Source organism: Camelus ferus, chromosome 9 (assembly GCF_009834535.1).
Source record: "Camelus ferus isolate YT-003-E chromosome 9, BCGSAC_Cfer_1.0, whole genome shotgun sequence".
NCBI lineage: Eukaryota > Metazoa > Chordata > Mammalia > Artiodactyla > Camelidae > Camelus > Camelus ferus.
The window spans coordinates 71,397,830-71,416,145 of NC_045704.1; the positions used below are offsets into that span (position 1 = coordinate 71,397,830).

General features: G+C 37.2%; 1 protein-coding gene and 1 non-coding gene across 3 annotated transcripts in view; one reads left to right on the plus strand and one right to left on the minus strand.

The window, feature by feature from the left end:
• DBT (dihydrolipoamide branched chain transacylase E2) overlaps window positions 1-18,316 on the minus strand; it is a 34,633-nt gene that overhangs the window by 3,919 nt on the left and 12,398 nt on the right. For both annotated transcript variants that reach the window (XM_032487191.1, XM_032487190.1), the window contains exons 5-10: window positions 10,702-10,823; window positions 7,895-8,111; window positions 7,162-7,328; window positions 3,367-3,444; window positions 1,234-1,425; window positions 1,036-1,107 (exon numbers count right to left, since the gene is read on the minus strand). In XM_032487191.1, the coding sequence (XP_032343082.1) occupies window positions 1,036-1,107; window positions 1,234-1,425; window positions 3,367-3,444; window positions 7,162-7,328; window positions 7,895-8,111; window positions 10,702-10,823 (848 nt within the window). The remainder of the gene's footprint in view (window positions 1-1,035; window positions 1,108-1,233; window positions 1,426-3,366; window positions 3,445-7,161; window positions 7,329-7,894; window positions 8,112-10,701; window positions 10,824-18,316) is intronic.
• On the plus strand, window positions 2,457-2,528 carry TRNAA-GGC. Its single transcript has one exon. It is a non-coding gene; the product is annotated as a tRNA-Ala (tRNA).

Consider the following 18,316-nt stretch of genomic DNA (forward strand, 5'->3'; position numbering starts at 1 on the left):
GTGTCATAATACGTGTTCTTATCTTTTTCTTCCTGTCTCCTCTGTGTGCCTGAAGGGAAAGGAGCTGCCAGAAGGGAGAGTAACGTAGCAGCCAAGCACTGTCTGCTAGAAAGCAAGTCAAAGGCTGAGTAAAAGTATCTGTGAAGTTTCTGGATACTGACATGAAAATAATAAACTCAAGAAAAGCAAGTCCTAGAGATGCTCAATGTAGAAGCGGCATAAATACAGAGAAGAGAAAAGGTTCTTCTGAAAACATGAAGATCAAAATCAAGGTTAATGCAGTGACAATGACATTTAAGAATGGTGGTATTGAAATGGCATCCAGGACTTATGTCTTTAACTCTGCTGGTCTCAGCCCTGGGTTAATAGGGATGCCCAAGCCCCCTTCTCCACCCCCACTCCTAGTAATTCTGGTCCAGTTGGTATGGCCTGAGGTTGGGCTTTTTTTCCTCAAGCTTCCCAGATGATTCTAACATGCAGCCAGGGATAAGAATCATTGCAACCCTTATTGTAAGTCAGTCTTCTAAAACATGGCCGCAGCTCACTCATGCTGGAACCAGCTGGGTTCTTGCTTAACATGTAAGCTTTGGAGGCTCTGTCCCCAAAGCCAAGAAATCTGCATTTTTAACCGGTGCTTCCAATGATTCTTGAACAGAGTAAAATTTGAGAAAAATGCTCTCCACGGTGTCTCGCTGTTATAAAGAATAATTTGGATTGGCTTATATTCTTTGGTATTTGGAAATAAGGATATTTTGATAGATTCAGATTGGCTATATTTGTGATTATTCATGAAGACTCACATCTGAGCCTGGCATAACCCATAATGCCTGATCCACACAGAAGCGATGCAGGTCACCAGCATTTCCTCTACAGAGAGGCAGCCACCAGAACTGGAGGCCCAGCTTTTAGGAAGAAATAACTGACTGACTAAACCCAATCTCATACTCAGACCTACAAAGTGAGGAGAAAACCTTGGAAATGATTACTCTTTTTTGTATCTACTCTCCCAATTTGCTTAAACTCTTACAAACACACCTTAATCACTCCAAGGGCTCCAATCGCCACCTCAGGTGGTAATATCACTGGTTTGGCATAGGTGCCACCAATCTAAAAAAAAAAGAGAAATCAAGCTTTTGAAGAACAAATGGCAAATGAAGGTTTATGTTTTTAACTGAGCATATGAACACAAATCGTAAGTCAGGGTTTATGAATTTGAACACCACGATTACTCACTGATCCAATGTTAGAAAGAGTAAATGTTCCTCCTGTAAGATCGCTGGTGCTGAGCTGACCCGAAGAGCCCAGGTTCTGGAGGCGGTTCAGTTCAGCAGCAATCTCAAATACGGAGCAGATCTGAACGTTTTTCACGTTAGGAACAATCAAGCCCTGCTCTGTATCCATTGCTATCCCAATGTTATGAGAAGCCTGAAAACAAACAAACAAACAAAACCCCAATTATATAGTAGGCCTTTTCATAAGCTAATAGGAAAGTAAGGATCAACCTTCACTGCCTTATGAACACAACTATCAAAAACTATTTTCACCATGTTGGTGATGATTTAAAAGAAACAATTTTAAAAAGGTTTTGAAAAGCTCTCTCGAAAAAGATAATTTTTTTTGGTAAGAATATAGAACAATGGGTTATTTCCATATATCGTTAGTGGAAGTGTAAGCCAGTATGGAAGTTCTGGAGAACTTTTAATGATATATACCAACATTTATTAAAAATATGTGCTAAGAAGATAAATGCAGAAGTATGTAGAGATGCAGAGATGTTGAGTTCAGATTGTAAGACTGAGAAACTGCAAGTAATCCAAATGTTTATCAGTAAGTCACTGGCTAACCAAATGACTAACAAAGCCGTATTTATTGACATGTAATGATGTCATATAAATATATTAAACGAAAAAGAACACTTAAAAAGAAAAAAATTTAATTAAAAAACATAATTCCATACATTTTTTTAAACTAGGTAAAATCCTAGAAGAATATACACCTCAACATAAACAATGAGTTATCTTAGGTTTATGAGACTGAGGTAAACATCACTATTTTCTTGTCTGAATTTTTTTTTTGAAACAAGTATATAGTTAAAGAGGAAATTGTATTAATCATATGGAAAGATTTTAGATTCAACTCCCCAGAATAAAAAGCTCACTTTCCAGTTGTATATTTCTAGTAAGAAATATAAATAAGGGTCAGCATCCCAAGAAGAGTTCTCAGCCATAATAGACTTTCACTCCAAATAAACTTTCACTTAGCAGAATTCAAACTTTCATTATTTTTCCCATTTAAATTACTTGTTTTAAAAATTGCAGGAATCCCATCTTGAAAGAGCTCTTCTTTTTGAGGGGAGGGTATGTAGGATGTGAAAGGTAATCCACTGCCTCGCAGCTGTATATTTCTGCTACTTCATGCAGAAAACCAAAAGCAGCTAAAAATAGCAATCTAATGGGGAGGGTATAGCTCAGTGGTAGAGCGCATGCTTGGCATGCATGAGGTCCTGGATTCAATCCCCAGTACCTCCACTAAATACATACATACATAAAAAATCTAATTACCACCACCAGAAGAAAAAAACTTAAAAAAACCCCAGCAATCTGCACATTAATTATTAACCAGTAAAACCAACAACAATAGCAATAAATATATCTTCAGTTTAATGATTTACCCCAACATATAGACTAGATAAACAAATTTATACTGTATAGTACAGGGAAACATATTCAAGATCTTGTGGTAGCTCATGGTGAAAAAGAATATGAAAACGAATACATCTATATTCATGTATGACTGAAAAATTGTGCTGTACACCAGAAATTGACACAACATTGTAAACCGACTATAACTCAATTAAAATAAAAAAGATATACCCCATACTTTCAATTGTAGTCTAAAGATCACTATTTGAGGTATGAGAGAAGCTTCTTTAACCTACAAGCACATTTGTACCATTGCTTATTTAAACAATATATTTTCTTTTCTTTTTTTGTTAAATGTTCTTTTTTTCAAAAAAACAAAAAGAAATTTCAAGAGATTTTACTGAAGTATAGTCAGTTCACAAGGTTGTATCAATTTCTGGTGTACATCATAGTGTTTCAGTCATACATATATATACAAACATATATTCATTTTCATATTCTTTTTCATTATAGGTTGCTACAAGACATTGAATATAGTTCCTTATGCTCTACAGTATAAACTTTCTTTATCTATGTTATATATAGTAGTTAGTATCTGCATGTCTTGAACTCTCACGTTATCCCTTCCCACCCCCTTTACCGCCTGGTAACCGTTAAGTTTGTTCTCTATGTCTGTGAGTCTATTTCTGTCTAAAACAAGACATTTTCTCAACACATAGCCAACCTTATACGTTATGTTCTGGCAGTTTTCATCCACAGATGCATTAAGGATAGGAAACTGTAGTAATCCCAGGGAAGCAGCCTGTGTAACAGAGAGACAACGTAAACACTTCTCATTCTGAAAGGACGGGATCATTTGAAGTAAGAAGAGGTGTAAAGGCTGGAGGCAAAGAACTCTTACTTAAGCTGAGTTCATTTTCAAGTCTACATTCACAAGGCATACTAATCCCACATGGCCATGTGGAACCAGGTCACCCAAATCATTAAAGAATAAAAGATAAAGTAGGCAGGCAGCTTGTAAACATCAAGATTTTTTAAAAACACTATGCAGACTGACCAGAGAACCAAAGAAAATATCTAAATTCTACGTGTTTCCCTCACTTACATGTAGTGTTAAGATTTCCATGAGAAGTAAACCTGTAGTTCAGAAAAACACTTCAGATTAAAACACAGACAGGCAGTAAGCTACTCCCCTGTGTAGAAAGCACAAGCGATAAGGATGTGAGAGGTCCGTGCTCCGCCTGGCGTCCTTGGCCAGGTGCAGGGCAGAGCTGGCGCAAACATTTACTTTAGAGCCTGTCTCCCTGAATCGATGGTGTTTAGTCTTCCTGCTTTGCCCTCTTCTGCCTTAATCTCTCCCCTTTCCTTTTCCTTTTTTCTTCTAATACATCTGTTTTCTGTCCATATTCAGACTACCCTAACTGTTTACAGAATATTCTTTATAGCTGTTTCTCTGCCCATCTAGGATCTAATTAAAGTTCACACATTGCCCATTTGGTCATCATATTCCATATTCAACTTAAAAAACAGGAAAATTAAAATGCTAAATATTGTCCTTGAAAAGAATGCCCTACCCCACTGCCTTCATCTTGTTCAATTAAGAGTTCTTTATATACATTGTGTTATTTTTGTCTGTGGGTCAGTGGTCTTGACAGAAAAAATAAATCATATCCTTGAACTAGAGAGTTAAGGAAAATTTTATTAAGCATTTGATTTGATAACTGTAGCTTTAATCTTCTTTATATAAAAATCCATAACTAAGGTTAATCAAAGCATTAGACATAAAAACAGTATTTTGAGTATAACCCAAATTTTGTAAAAGGAGAAGCAAAGTGTGTGTCCACAGACAAGAGGTCATTTTGCCCCCTGTACAATACTTGGTAGTATTTTCCAAATGTTCTAAAACTTATATAAACTGAAAAAAAAAGTTAAAACAAATAAAAGCATATTAAATTTTATTTTCAAAATAAAGATCGGATATTTCATTCAGACTGGAACAATAAAGAAAAACAATGATCAAATAAACTTAATATATCAAAAGGCTGGTCTGTTCTTGCTTCAAAACAGACGTCGTAGGAAGCAGCATGAGGAACCCAGCTGAAACAAGAGCTGGCAGGCAGTCTCTCGCTCCTCCAGGTGAACGTCTCCACTGGGGTCTTCATCTCATTCTCCCCTCACGCCCAGGTTTTACTCCAACCACCCCTCCCACTCACACACTTTTAACTTTCCATTTTCCAGCTCTTTCCTTCGCCCACTGATCTGCTCAACTCTTCCTTGCAGGTGTGCAGGAGGGGAAGGGGCAAATGGAACCTTTCTTCAGTCTGCTCCAGCCACCATAACTGCCTTCTCCACCTATGCCCTGTCTGCCTTTTATGAGATTTTTTCAGCATCTCTTCCTCAGTTTCTTTCATTCCCCAACTAACTGCAATCAGTTTTCTACCTCAACAATACTTTATTCAATCAGCTCTGGCGGGGGGCACACTTGACTGCTTATTGACCAATCCAATAGCCTGTTCCCATCCCTTATCCTATTTAACCTCTGTGATGTATACAGTTACTTACTTTACTCTTAAAACCTTTTTTCTTCTCTTTCAGTGTGAGAGGCTGAATCAGTGGCCCCAATCTTTCATGCCTCTCAGTCCAAACCCTCTGGTAGTGCTCCTGCAGGCTAATGCAGAGCTTAGTCATGTGATTTGCTTTGGTCACTGAGTTAAGAACAAACATGATGTAGTAGAGAAGGTGAAAAATGCTCTAATTCTGCCTCCTCTCCTCACCCCTGCCAGTACTGAGACCATGCGTGGGCTAGCATTCCGGGAGAGACATCCAGGAGAGAAATGAGTCACCCTCCCTGAGGCCATCCTGCCCCAGCCGGCCCTTGGCCAGCCTTAGCTGTCCGCAGACCTACGCGAGAGCCCTGCAAGATCGGCAGACTGGCCCTGCCCTCCTGCAGCCTCGTGAGAAATGATAAATGGCTGTTGTTTCAAGCCATAAAATCTGGGGGAGAGAGGGCTGTTATACAGCAATAGGTAACAGGTACACTTGGCTTCCAAGGGACTGTTTCCTGGTTCTCCTACCATCAAACCACTGACCCCACTCACTATCTTCCATTGCCTTTGCCAAGTCAGCTTCTATACCCCTTAAACGCTGGTATAAAGCACTCAGCCTTCTTTTCTCCTTCACACACAGCTGGGGCGATCTCATCCACGTGTCTGAATTGCCATGTCTCTACAGACGACTCACTACAGCTGTAACACAGTCCAGACCCCCACTTACTGACAATTGTTACACCTCGTGTTTATAGAGCGCCCCCTTACTTGTTAGGGCAGCTGTTGAAAAGACAGAGATACAGGGGAACAGCCTGTACCTGGTGAGGCTCAGCGTCAGGGAAGAGACAACAGAGCAAACACTGGCAACACACTGAGAGAAACCACGACGGGAAACAAAAGGGTATTTAACTCAAACTGACAGTCACAGGCTTCCAGAAGGAGGCGATACCCAAACAAAATTTGGTATTTAGGATGAGGATGTACTTGATCAAGGGAGGAGGAGGCCCTTCAGGTGGAGTTAGGAATCCCAGCAACTACGTGTAGCTTAAAGTGACTAAAGCCGAGGGAGTGACTGTGAGAGAGAAGACAGGAAAGGCAGCAGCAGAGACTCACAGAAATATTTTTGATGCTACACTAAGGAGTTTAGGAACTATCCTGAAGGCAGTCCTGAAGGAGGACCATTAAAAAGAATCAGGGAATCATGAGTAACTGTCTTTAGGGAAGATCGGTCTTCATCCAGTGTGGGAAGGGCGGGTGGGAAGCCACACTGGAGTGAGAGACAGCAATAGGCATTTTTGAGAAAAACAGACCAGAACCTGAAACTTAGCTTCTCCAATCATAGCTATAAATCCTTGCGAAGTGGCTCAACTTCTCTGAGCCCCAATTCCCTTAAATGGAAAGTAGGGACAGCGATATTTACACGTCAAGGTTACTCTGAGAATTAAAAGAGATCATGCATACAGCAGGCGTGGCACGGGGTCAGCCGCACGGTAGCGGCTTCATAAATGGTGCTGAATGTGAGCGAGACGGTGGGCGGCTCAAGGACAGTGGATGGTCTCATTCCATCTCACACTGGGCACGAGGCCTCGTACGGGAAACGATGCCCACAAGTCTCAATGTAACTTTGTTGAAAAGTGACAGTAAACACACGCCAATGATACACAAGATCAACACTAAGTTTCACTTCGTTCAAATCAGGACTTCGCTGGAGTGATCCTTTCAGAATTAAAGGCTTTACCTGACTGGCAGGACAATCCTTCTCTAGCTTAAAGAGGTAAGGAGATAAAAATCTGATACAGAAAGTTTAATTTTACAAACTCCCATGAAACAAAGAGAGTGTGCTTGTACATTTTTCTATGTGATACAGTAAGAAATAATATTTTTGTGCAAACCCACGGTCAACACATTGCACTCTGGCAAAACAAAATTTAAACGTCTTACTCAAGCCTTGCTTGAAATGGATGAAACCTCACCTTTAAGAAGAAGGGCATAAAGGTGAGTTTAATTCCACGAGCAAAAGCAATGGGTTTGAGTTCTTCTCGTAGCTTAACCAGTTCAGTAAGGTCAACCTCATCACAGTACCCAAAGTGGGGTATCTTCAGGGCTGCGGACATGCTCTTGACCATTGCTTTGTGAAAGCCTAGAAAACATTATACACAAATCATATATTCTTAGATCCTTTAAAAAACTAAAGTAGAAGTTTCTCTAATGTCATTTACTCTCAACTCAACTCTTCCTCTTGGAGTTACCATCTTCGTCACATAACTTGAAAGCCACTAATTTCAAAGCTGAAGCACTGACCGCAGCACAACACTCAGTACCAAGTGTGATAATGTAACAGGTAACTGCTTTCAACGCTGCGGTATATAAAACATTCAGAAGGATGCAAGCCATGAATTTACACGATGGGTGTCTTGCAAAACCACTCTTCTGGAAGCTAATTATCAGAAGAGTTTATAAACAACAAATCAGAAGTAGCTGTTTTGAAAGCTAACTAAAAGTAATGAATATTTAAAATATCCTGAGCGAGTCTTCAAACAGAAAAATTATCTGTATGTAAGCTTACGTTCTAAGAAACCTGCTGACATAGTATTCTTCAAAGATTAACAGTATATCTTGAAGCTTTTCCTAGAAAAAGTGTTATTTCCGCCTGTTCAAGTAGCGTCCCCCCAGATAAACTGCACCTTACGTTACTATTATTGTTACCTTTCACGGGCTCTGTTCTGTCTTTGCCCGTGAACACCGGAGGCTTTGACATGGGTATAGGAATAGTCCTGTCTTTTGATTTCGGTGGAGGTGGCACAATTTCAGCTTTTGGTGAAGGAGGTAATATAGCTCCTGTCTGCTTTTCCAAATAGTTGAGAATATCTTCTTTTAGTATTCTGCCATCTTTTCCTGAGCCAACAACTTCACTCAGCTTGATCTGTAAAATGACACATTTTAATGCTAAAAATAAAACTACCTAAAAATAAATAAATCCATCATTAAGGTCCCTAAATGGAATCAAATGAATTGAAGGTTAAAAAGTATCTCTGTCCAATAAATCAGTATAAACAAATAACATTTTCATTATCTTAACAGAATGCTATAAACATTAAACAACATTTTCATCACCTTAACAGAATGCTATACACTACAGCTTCCCTGCATGGGTGATCATGTCACTTTTGTACATACTGGTCATTTGCCCGTGTATCTGCATTGTACACAATCCATAGCTATTAATGAACACTTACATTTTTAAACAACTATTTTTAAATTTCTTGCATAATTCTTATCTGATTTTTCCCCTTATTTTTAAAGACTACATAAGAAGAAGAGCTGAGAGTTTAAAAAACAGTTAAACACACTAACAAATGTAGACCAATGTTTCTGACCTTGGCTACCAGCAAACACGTGATGGTTAAAATAATTATTCTATGAAAGCTCTCTCAAATTAGTCTTTATCTGATTGTTGTTTTAGAAGGATCAGTACAAAAAATAGAAAAAAACATTTTTTTGAGGCATATGTGGAATGTGAGTTCCTCAGCCCAAGTTAAGGGTCAAATACCTAAGTTTTATTATTTCTTTCTATAGAATAAACAATAAGATGATACAATTCCACTTTCCACTAGACATTCATGATACTTCTTGGAAACATGTGATCTGGCTTTCTTTAATCACTTCCTATGTTTGGTTATAAAGACAAAATATTCTCACTAAGTTTAATTCTATTTAAAATAAAGATACACGAGCTTGGATGACATCCTCGTGCACAGTGTACACTGGTTCATCTCTCAAGGTTAAGTCCTGCTTCATTTGTATCAGTGCTTCTCTAAGAATGACTTCAAAATGAGAAATTTGGTCACGTCAAACATTTAGTTTATAACAAATGAACTCAGAGAATTTAAACAAATAACTTTTAGGTAATTACAAATAACTGTAAATGTCACAGGTTTTTCATCTTAGAAACACCTAATTCATTAATATGCAAACTACAAGAAAAGAAAAAAGAAAAGGTGATTTATAATAACAAATCAACTATTTAATTTTCAGTAAGTATGCAAATACTCTAGTTGCTACACATAGCTTTAGGAAGAGGTGTAAGAAAGCCACATCATGTATTTCTACAAGTAATCCTTCCATATAATATTTTTTATAATTTTTTTAAATGGTAAAATGTTTATAACTTTCAAAGCAATATATAAGATTATTTCATCTGATGCCCTTAACAATCTAGCAGTCCATATCACTATTTCTATTTTTCTATTATGATAAATGTTCTTCATATTTGAACACATGAAATGGCTAACAGATTTTTAGTAAGGGGTTTATAACATAATTTACCCAGCCATTTCCCTGATTTTGAATACGTGTATTGCCCTCTAAATTTTGGCTACTACATAAAACACTTGTAAGAATACTTCCTAGGTTATTTCCTTGGGATAATTCCCCCATGGTAGGTTCACTGGTTGAAGGGATAAGAACATTTTAATGACTCTTATCATATACTCTCAAAATGTTAACTGCCCCCAGCCAATAACTTAACTACTTCTCTCCAAAACAGGTAGACAAACAAAAACCCTGCATTGTGGGGCACAGTGTAAAGAACTCAAGCTTCGGAACCAGACAGATTTGTATTCAAATCCTGAGTTCAGCTACTTTCTTGATTTTAACCAATTTAATCAACTTACCTGCCCTTTCTCATCTGTGAAAAGGGGATAATCCAAACCACCCTGCAGGGTTACTATGAGGATTAGAGATAATGTATGTACAGTTTCTGGCTAAAAAGTGCTTGAATAATGGAGGCAACAACTGTTGAGACAGTATTAAGATGGCAGAGCACTGGTTTTGGAGTCACAGAGACTCATTTCAGAAACCTGGTTCCACCCCTGTGCTAGCTGTGTGACCTCAGACTAGTTACTTGACCCCTCCAGGTCTTGGAAGAGCCCTTCATCTCACAGTTGTGAAGATTAAACGCGATAATATGTAAATTATTAGCTCAATGCCTCAGAGCCATCTTTCCTTGGAGGTTAAGTGTCAATGGCTTGCAGACAAGAGGGAATACAGCCTCCTTGACTCACACCAGTCCCCGTCTCCCTGGGATAAGGCAGATCCTTGAGACCACATCCTTGCCTGGCTCATTTCCCTCCCCTTCCCTATACTGCTTCCTTCATTCCTAGTAAAGGTCTACTCTCTCAATCAATCAACCACACGTTCCCAAATCCCTGTTTCCAGCTGTGCTTCTACGGTACCTGATCTAAGACACTAGTATTTACAAGTGGCCAGTAAGTGGTAGCTCTGATTATTATTAGGCTCTAAGGAAGAATAACATTCTCAATTAATATCAACAGTAAGGTCTCATTTCTCATGAGGACTTTTATGCAACTATTACTTTTCAGTAACAGACACTTTCGTGTTTTCTTTAAACCCAACCTGAAGCCATCTTCATCATCAGATGGCTGGGTGATTTTTCGTAGATACAAATGTAAACTTTCTATGCCATCTCACACTTAAATATTAAGAAAACTTACATTGTTTTCCATTGCAAGGCGACGAACGGCAGGAGTTGCCAGTGTTTTTTGGCCCTTTATCTCTTGGTGTGTGTGTTCATCGTGGGACACGGCAGGAGTTTCAACAACATCTTCTTCTGAATCTGGTATCAAGGTAGAATTTTACTCTTTAGTTGAAAATATTAAAACAACAAGCTTAGCGTCTTATATAAATAAATTCAACTTAGAGTTTATATCAAACAGCACAATAGATGAGCTACTTTAGAATGGAAAAACACAACTTTAAAATGGAAAAACAAGGGTGGAGTGAGTGACCTGGCACTGTGTAGTGACTATTATTACCTGCTGTTTACTTCATTTCTGTTAAAACAATGTACCAGTTACAAGTTAAAAAATGAGAGTTTCTTTCATAGATTTTAAAACACTTTGTATTGTAAATGTTTTCCTAATAAATTTCTCATTTATATTTATATATATGGCATAAGACAAGAATCAAATGTGAGGTCAATTACATGAAAGATCTGTGACAATCTTACATGCTTTCCTAAGACAATGCAGCATCTAAAATTTTTCTCTGCTTTGAATATGGCTTAAGGAGAGCTGTGGAAGGTTTTATTTTCATGGTTAATACTAATTTGGTTGTTTTATTCTCTAACTCTAGAGCAGTGATACAATGAAAACTCTTGGGCTACTAGCATGTATTTTTGCAACCAAAAAAAGAGTTTTGAGAGCATTTAGTTGTCAAGGTCTGATGCTAGGAAATCAATGCTGTAGTACAGCAGAATCTCTGGGAATTAGTGAAAAAGAGGCTAAACCTCTGACAATTGGGAGGCAATTGAGTTTGCTTTGATATTCAATTTTAAGCAAGTAAGAAATTTTTGCTGCTGCAATTATGGAAAGACATTCTATTCATTCATTTCTGCTACTAGTCTATTAATTGTCCCAGTGGTGCTCTCAAATTTACCCTACAGGTGAGGAAGGAATAAGAAAAAACCGCAAACAAAAACCTTGTACTGAAGATGAAGGGTAGCGGAATATGCCACCCCAAAATATGACTGTAGGGGTTCAGGACATGCCACTTCGGTGCACGGATTATTTTGAGCTACAGGCACTTGAAAACAGCAAATGCAGTGAGAGGCTTACTATGAACTCTCCTCATTTGCCTAAAGGGACTTCCAAAAGGGACTCAGTTTTCATAAATTCCCTCCCCAGGAGTTTCATCCACAGGAAGATTGACTCTTATCACAGGAGAAGAAATTAGACGCCAGCAACACACCCAGGTAAACTTTGTCCCGAACTATCATACCTTCCATATATTCTTCTAAGGGCCATTCATCTTTCCTAAAGTCATTTGTTCTTCCCTCGGAGGCCTACATCTCTTCTCCCCTTTCCTGTTAAGATGGTATTTAAGCCTGAATTCTAAGCCACCTCTTTGAGTTACTCATTTTCCCCTGGGTGTCCCCCATCTAGACATGAAGTATATGTGTCAATAAACTTGTTTTTCTCTTATTAATCTGTCTTCTATTAGAGGAGTCTTAGCTAAGAACTCAGAGGGTAGAGGGAAAATTATTTTTCCTTCCCATGAGCACCTAGGATGTCAAATACTGTACTACATGTGCAGTATCTTAAACTTCATTCCAGTTGTGTAAGATGGGTGTTATAATCCCCATTTTACAGATTAAAAAAGCAAAAGACCTAAGAGATGTAGGAACTGGACCAAGGTCACACACCTAATAAACTGAAGAGCTGGGATTCAGTCCCAGGGCTGACTCAGTCTCTCCTGTTTGCATTAGCTCATGGCCCGAGGAAATCTCCTTTCTGGTCATTATAAGCTGGAATACAGCTTCTATTGTTCAAGGCATAATTTTGTTGCACTTTGAGAAGCCCTGTGTATTGTCCACCTCTGTTAAGATTATTGGAGAAACTAGCAAGAAAGATCAGCATTAGGAACTAAGATCCAAAGAAAAATCAAGAGGATTCAATCACAGGAACCTCAAATGCTAATTTGAATAACAAATATTTGCTGAAATATGAGAAATGCACAAATGCCCAAATATATCATATACAAAGGTCATTAATATAATATTTCAAAAAGAACATGTAATTTATTGCTACTCACCTTCCTGGAAAACATTCTGATATATCACCAAGTAGTTCTACCCCTTAGAATAACTTGGGCATAAATATTAAGTAATAAAATATCTGTAAAAAGTCACTCACATTATATATGATTTGTAGTAGTCATGCAGTTGTTGGAAGAAAGGTCTCTTAATCCATACTAAGACATCACCTGACTATACAGCACTTTAAGTCACTTTCTAAGTGTCTTTATATACTTATATAAAGTATATTTCACACTAATTTTCTCCTTTGATGATCACAACAACGTTACAAAAATGCAATGCTGCAAAAATGCCAAAATACAAACATTTCTCAATTTTACCAATGTAGAAACAGACTTTTAGGGGATGGAGTTAAGACAACTAAAATTTCACGACTCTTTTCAACAGATGTGATCTCCATGGTTCTAGCACTATATGTGAGATTTTATTCCTTCAGTAGTGGGTTTAGGTACAGTTTTTAAAGCCTTAATTAAATTTTAAGAAAGAGCAAAAGAAATGGTAAATAAATACTTTTTGTCATGAAGATTGTCAATTTAGTGTGGCTGGAATTCATCACGTAAAGCAAATTTATAATAAAACTATATTGTTTCAGATTAACTAAATAAAACGGTAATTTGAATTAGTAAAAATATTAAAACTGTGAAACTGCAATATTCTTAGGTATTTCAAAAAACTGTTTCTAAGAATCACATTAAGTAGTTCAATTTATTCACTTAACTTGGAAAATTCTTTTGAAATACTAAAGCACTAAAAGGTTTCTGGAAGTTTCCTTTTGTAAAATGCTTCCCACTCCCCGCCTCCCCCAAGCACAACTGCTTAGGAAGAACTTTCTTTAGACCACGAATGTAAACCTTAGTTTAGTTTCTGCCCAAATGATCATAAATTACGAATTAATGACAACTAAGCCAATGAGATTTGATTCCATTTTCAAGGCAAATTATTGAAACAGCTGATTCAATCAATCCAGTCTACAGTCAGCTGTACAAGAGAGCGTTACAGCTACCATTTATTGAGTACTTGTTATGCTCGGGCATGTACTGTGTAATTGGTTACTGAGCTTAATTTAATTAAATGACATATGTTCTTGGAATGGTCTTATGTCAAACAGCTTTTCTTTAAAACACTGTATTATCCCAGCAAACATTTTAATACTATAAACTCTACGGGACACCTAATGTGTTCTTACAGCAGAATTCTGGTAAATATGCATATGTATGTTGTTAGAAATCTAGTCCCAGTGCTCTGGATGCGGTGTGGAGTTGCTACCTATAGTCTCTGAATAGAACTTACAGCGTAACAAAGCGGTTAGGACCACGGGCTTTAGAGTTAAACAGGGCTGTGATCAGCTCATCACTCCACCTGTCAGCTACGTGGCCGCAGACTGACAGCTCTGTAACCTCTGTGGGGCTCAATGCCACATGTGCCAAACGGGGATAAAAATCCGTATGACTTAACAGGATAATGTACAGATAGCATTAGCACAGAGAAAGCATCCAACATAGATGTGTTCATGTTAAAGAGTAAATGCAATATAATGGCAGAATAATAGCAGTTTTACAAGGTTTTCTGCTACCGCTTATGCCCCTCATCTCCTCCCTTCGTACTTACCCACGGCACCAAGACACGTCAGTTAGGGGTAATTAGGTATAGGAACCCCCTACTTGTCTGGTGGTCAGCCTTTCTGGCAACTTAATCTTATATAAGGCTTCAGGCCCAGAGCACCTGAACTAGCTGTCACACAGCCTCAGCATTAAAACCAGGCACATGCTCCAGAGAAAAGGCATTCAGACTCTCAGTCAGATCCTGTTTTCTCTTCTGAAGCACATACTTCTTAACAAACTGGGATATCTGTGGTCCCAGAAAGTTAGGAAGGAGAAGATGGCATGACACAATGACAATGCTAAGAGGTAGGCTGAAAAATCAAAACTCAGAAACAGAATTGTGTTGCTCCCAGAACAATGAATATTCATTAACATGTCTCTGCATAATCAAAAAAGATTTCAGGTTATACTCAATATCTTCAGTTCAGGGAGTAAAATACATTAAATATTTTTTATGTAAAGATAAGTTCAAAACCATTTATTTAATAAATGGTTTTGAAAAGTTTTGGTTCAAAAAGTTTCAGTTGTTCACAGACATAGAAAACAAACTTATGGTTATGGAGGGGGAAAGGATAAATTGGGAGTTCGAGACTTGCAGATACTAACTACTATATATAAAACAGACAAAGAACAAGTTCATACTGTACAGCACAGGGAACTATATTCAATATCTTTAATGAAAAAGAATATGAAAACAAATATATGTATATATATGTATGATTGAAACATTATGCTGTACACCAGACATTGACACAACATTGTAAATGGATTATACTTCAAAAAAAAAAAAAGTTTTAGTTGTTTAAAAAAGTGAGGAGTCATCTTACTTCTTTAGAGGTCAGAGAAAGCCAAGTTAGCTGGCATGTAAAACTGAGTTTATAGTAGACAGTGTACTGAGATATGAGTTAGCTTTGATATAATCTTGATAATATTAAGTAACTAGATTTCAATTTGCAATGTGTTTTTCTTTAACAGTATATGCTTTCTACACGACACAGATACAAGTTGGCATCAGTGAGTCCAGTAAGCTCTTTCCCAGTAGAGGTCACTCTACAGTCGAAGCACTCGTAGATAAGATTTGGGTGTCACAAATACGTTTTCCCTCATCAAAATTATCATGACATTCCAGTCTTGAAAAGTAGGTTGCAACACCATGTCTTAAGAGAGCTCCATAGAATGTTATTTAAACAAGCATTAGAAAACAGGATTTACACTCTTGATGGTTCTATGCTATAATTATCTTCTACCTGTAAAATGGACCTAATGTATCTAATACTTCTAAAAGACTTTTCCTTAGGTCATTTTCTCTTTATAGATAACAATTGATTTTAGTGGTATTAAAACAAGAAACAATACAAATTCAGCATTACTACAAATTCTTGTTTAAGACAACGTACACAAAATATTTAGAAACTTTTTCCCTTTCCAGAATTAAAAAGAGGCATATAGAAATTTCTCAGTGAAATCAACCTACCCTTTTATATAGGCCTGCTTACTTGATATACAGGTTTATGCTTCATAGTTTTTACAGTTAAAAAATTAATAAAAATTATAAGAAAACATAAACATAAAAGCAAAAAGGTACACACAAAAAATAAAACTAGCATGCAAGATAATTATTCAGAATACACTCTGAACAGCAAATGAAACAGAACAGCTAACAATGATCAGTTCTCTGAGGATTATCAGATCTTTTTTACTCTGAACATAACCTATCCAATCCCATTAATTTTTTACAGACTTACAATACATACAGATAAAATACAAAATTTGATAAGCTTTGAAATATACACATACCCACAACCCATCACCACAGTCAAGATGATGAACATCCCTGTCTCCCCCGAAAGTTCCCTTGCACCTTGGTCGTCCCTCCTTCCCAGTCCTCCCACCCTTATTGTCATTAGAGATTAGTTTGCATTTCCTAAAATTTTTATGTACATAGAATCATACAGCATGTTCTCTTTTTCAGTCTGGCTTCTTTCGCTCAGCATAGTTGTTCAAGATTCATCCATGTCATGCAGGAAATTAAGTTTTGTGAAAAAATTATCTAGAAAAAAAAAATACCTCCCTCCTGAAAAAGTGCTTTGATTTTATAATTTGCTGTGTCAAGACTTATTAAGTTGGATCTCACTTCAGATACCAAAAGAAACTCTAAAAATCAATGCAAATAAACAAAAAAAAACCCCCTACAAATCACAATTGCTCACTTGTTCACATACAGTAAGCTGTGGGAATCAATAGGTTCTATATCCAAAGATCCCAACTGCTGATAAAAAATATTCAGAAAATAAAATTTCAGAAAGTTCCAAAAGGCAAATTTGAATTTGCTGCATGCCAGCAATTTACCTAGCATTTACATTGTATTAGGCATTATAAGTAATTCAGAGATGATTTAAAGCATATGGGAAGATTTTTGTAGGCTATAGGCAAATACTACATCATTTTATAGAAGGGATTTGAGAATCTGCAGGCCTTTATATCTGTGGGTGTGTGTGTGTGTGTGCTTGCGTGCGCGCGCGTGTGTCCCAGAACCAATCCCTTGCAAATACCAAGGGATGATTATAATTTGCTTTTTTTTTTGTTTGTTTTTTGAGTTACAGTCAGTTTATAATGTTGTGTCGATTATAATTTGCTTTTGTGGATGGCCAGGATAGGTATCTAATCTGGTCTACAGCCCCTGATTGGATATCCTAATGTAATGACATCCACAGTAACGTTCAGCACTTTTGCTTGTCTTAGTTTATGCCAAGAGTATAACTCTTTCCTTTCTGGATCTTAACTGAGTGAAAAAATAAAAAATCTCTACCTATATATTGTTGATCCATCAGTTCAGGTAATTTTTAAAGGTAAATTCTTTTTTGTTTTTAATAGTCCTAAATCATGCCTTTCAAAAGAAATTTGAAATCAAGATGGTAAGCAGCACACCTAGCACCCAGATTATGGTCTCTTAATTCATTCCACATTAAGAGGAACAGAGCCGCTGAAGAAATGGGGCTGGAAAAGTACAAGGTGAGTCCCAAATCATCTTCTTGTGCCAAAAGTGAGTAAGCTTTTGAAAATTCAGTCATGCTAAAAGAACACATAGAAGCCACCTTGAAAGGGTCACAACTCTTAATGATTTAAGTATTAAAAAGAATGTAATAGATTAAGTACATCAAGTCAATTGAAATAAAAACAAAGAGAAAGTTGGAAAAATTAATATTATAATTCGAAGAGTCTATTAAAGCAATTCCTTACTTGAGAATTGGTAGAGGAAAGAATCAAGCATTTATTCCCTTTTTGCAGTCGGAACCATATTTCAGAGTAACTAAAAGCCCCAATGATGAGGGGATAGCTCCACTTTACAGAATAATGCCAGCTAATAATGTTAAAGGAAAGGAAAGAATCCAAAAACCATCATTCTACAACTACTAAGGCAATCACTGATTAAGGCAAGGATTCTCAAATGACATTAGAAACCACTTACATAGTGCCAAAGTAACACCGCATAGATAACTCTCACATTTCAAAGGAAAACACATAACCATACAGTGGAAGGGCAAGGGGATGGTTTATCCTAATTCTGTGTTTAAACTTAGCAACACTACAGAAGGTCATTCAGATGTTATGTGTGTCCTGATGTGAAGAAATACGAAGTACATAAAATTATCCATGATGTAGAATATTTAACTGGAAACTAGCTTTTAAAATTTACTCCCAGTTTACAGGAAATACAAAGAGAAGAGGAACAAGTCAAACACCACCATGAAGAAGCAACAAGACAAATCCAAAAGATGTAACATTCTGCAAAACAAATGGCACCATCTCTTCAGCAAGTTGTGTGGGGAAGTAGGAGCCAGACTAAGAGACCAAGTGCAATGTATAGTCCTGCACTGGACCCTAGCTTGAACAAACCAGTTGAAATCTCAA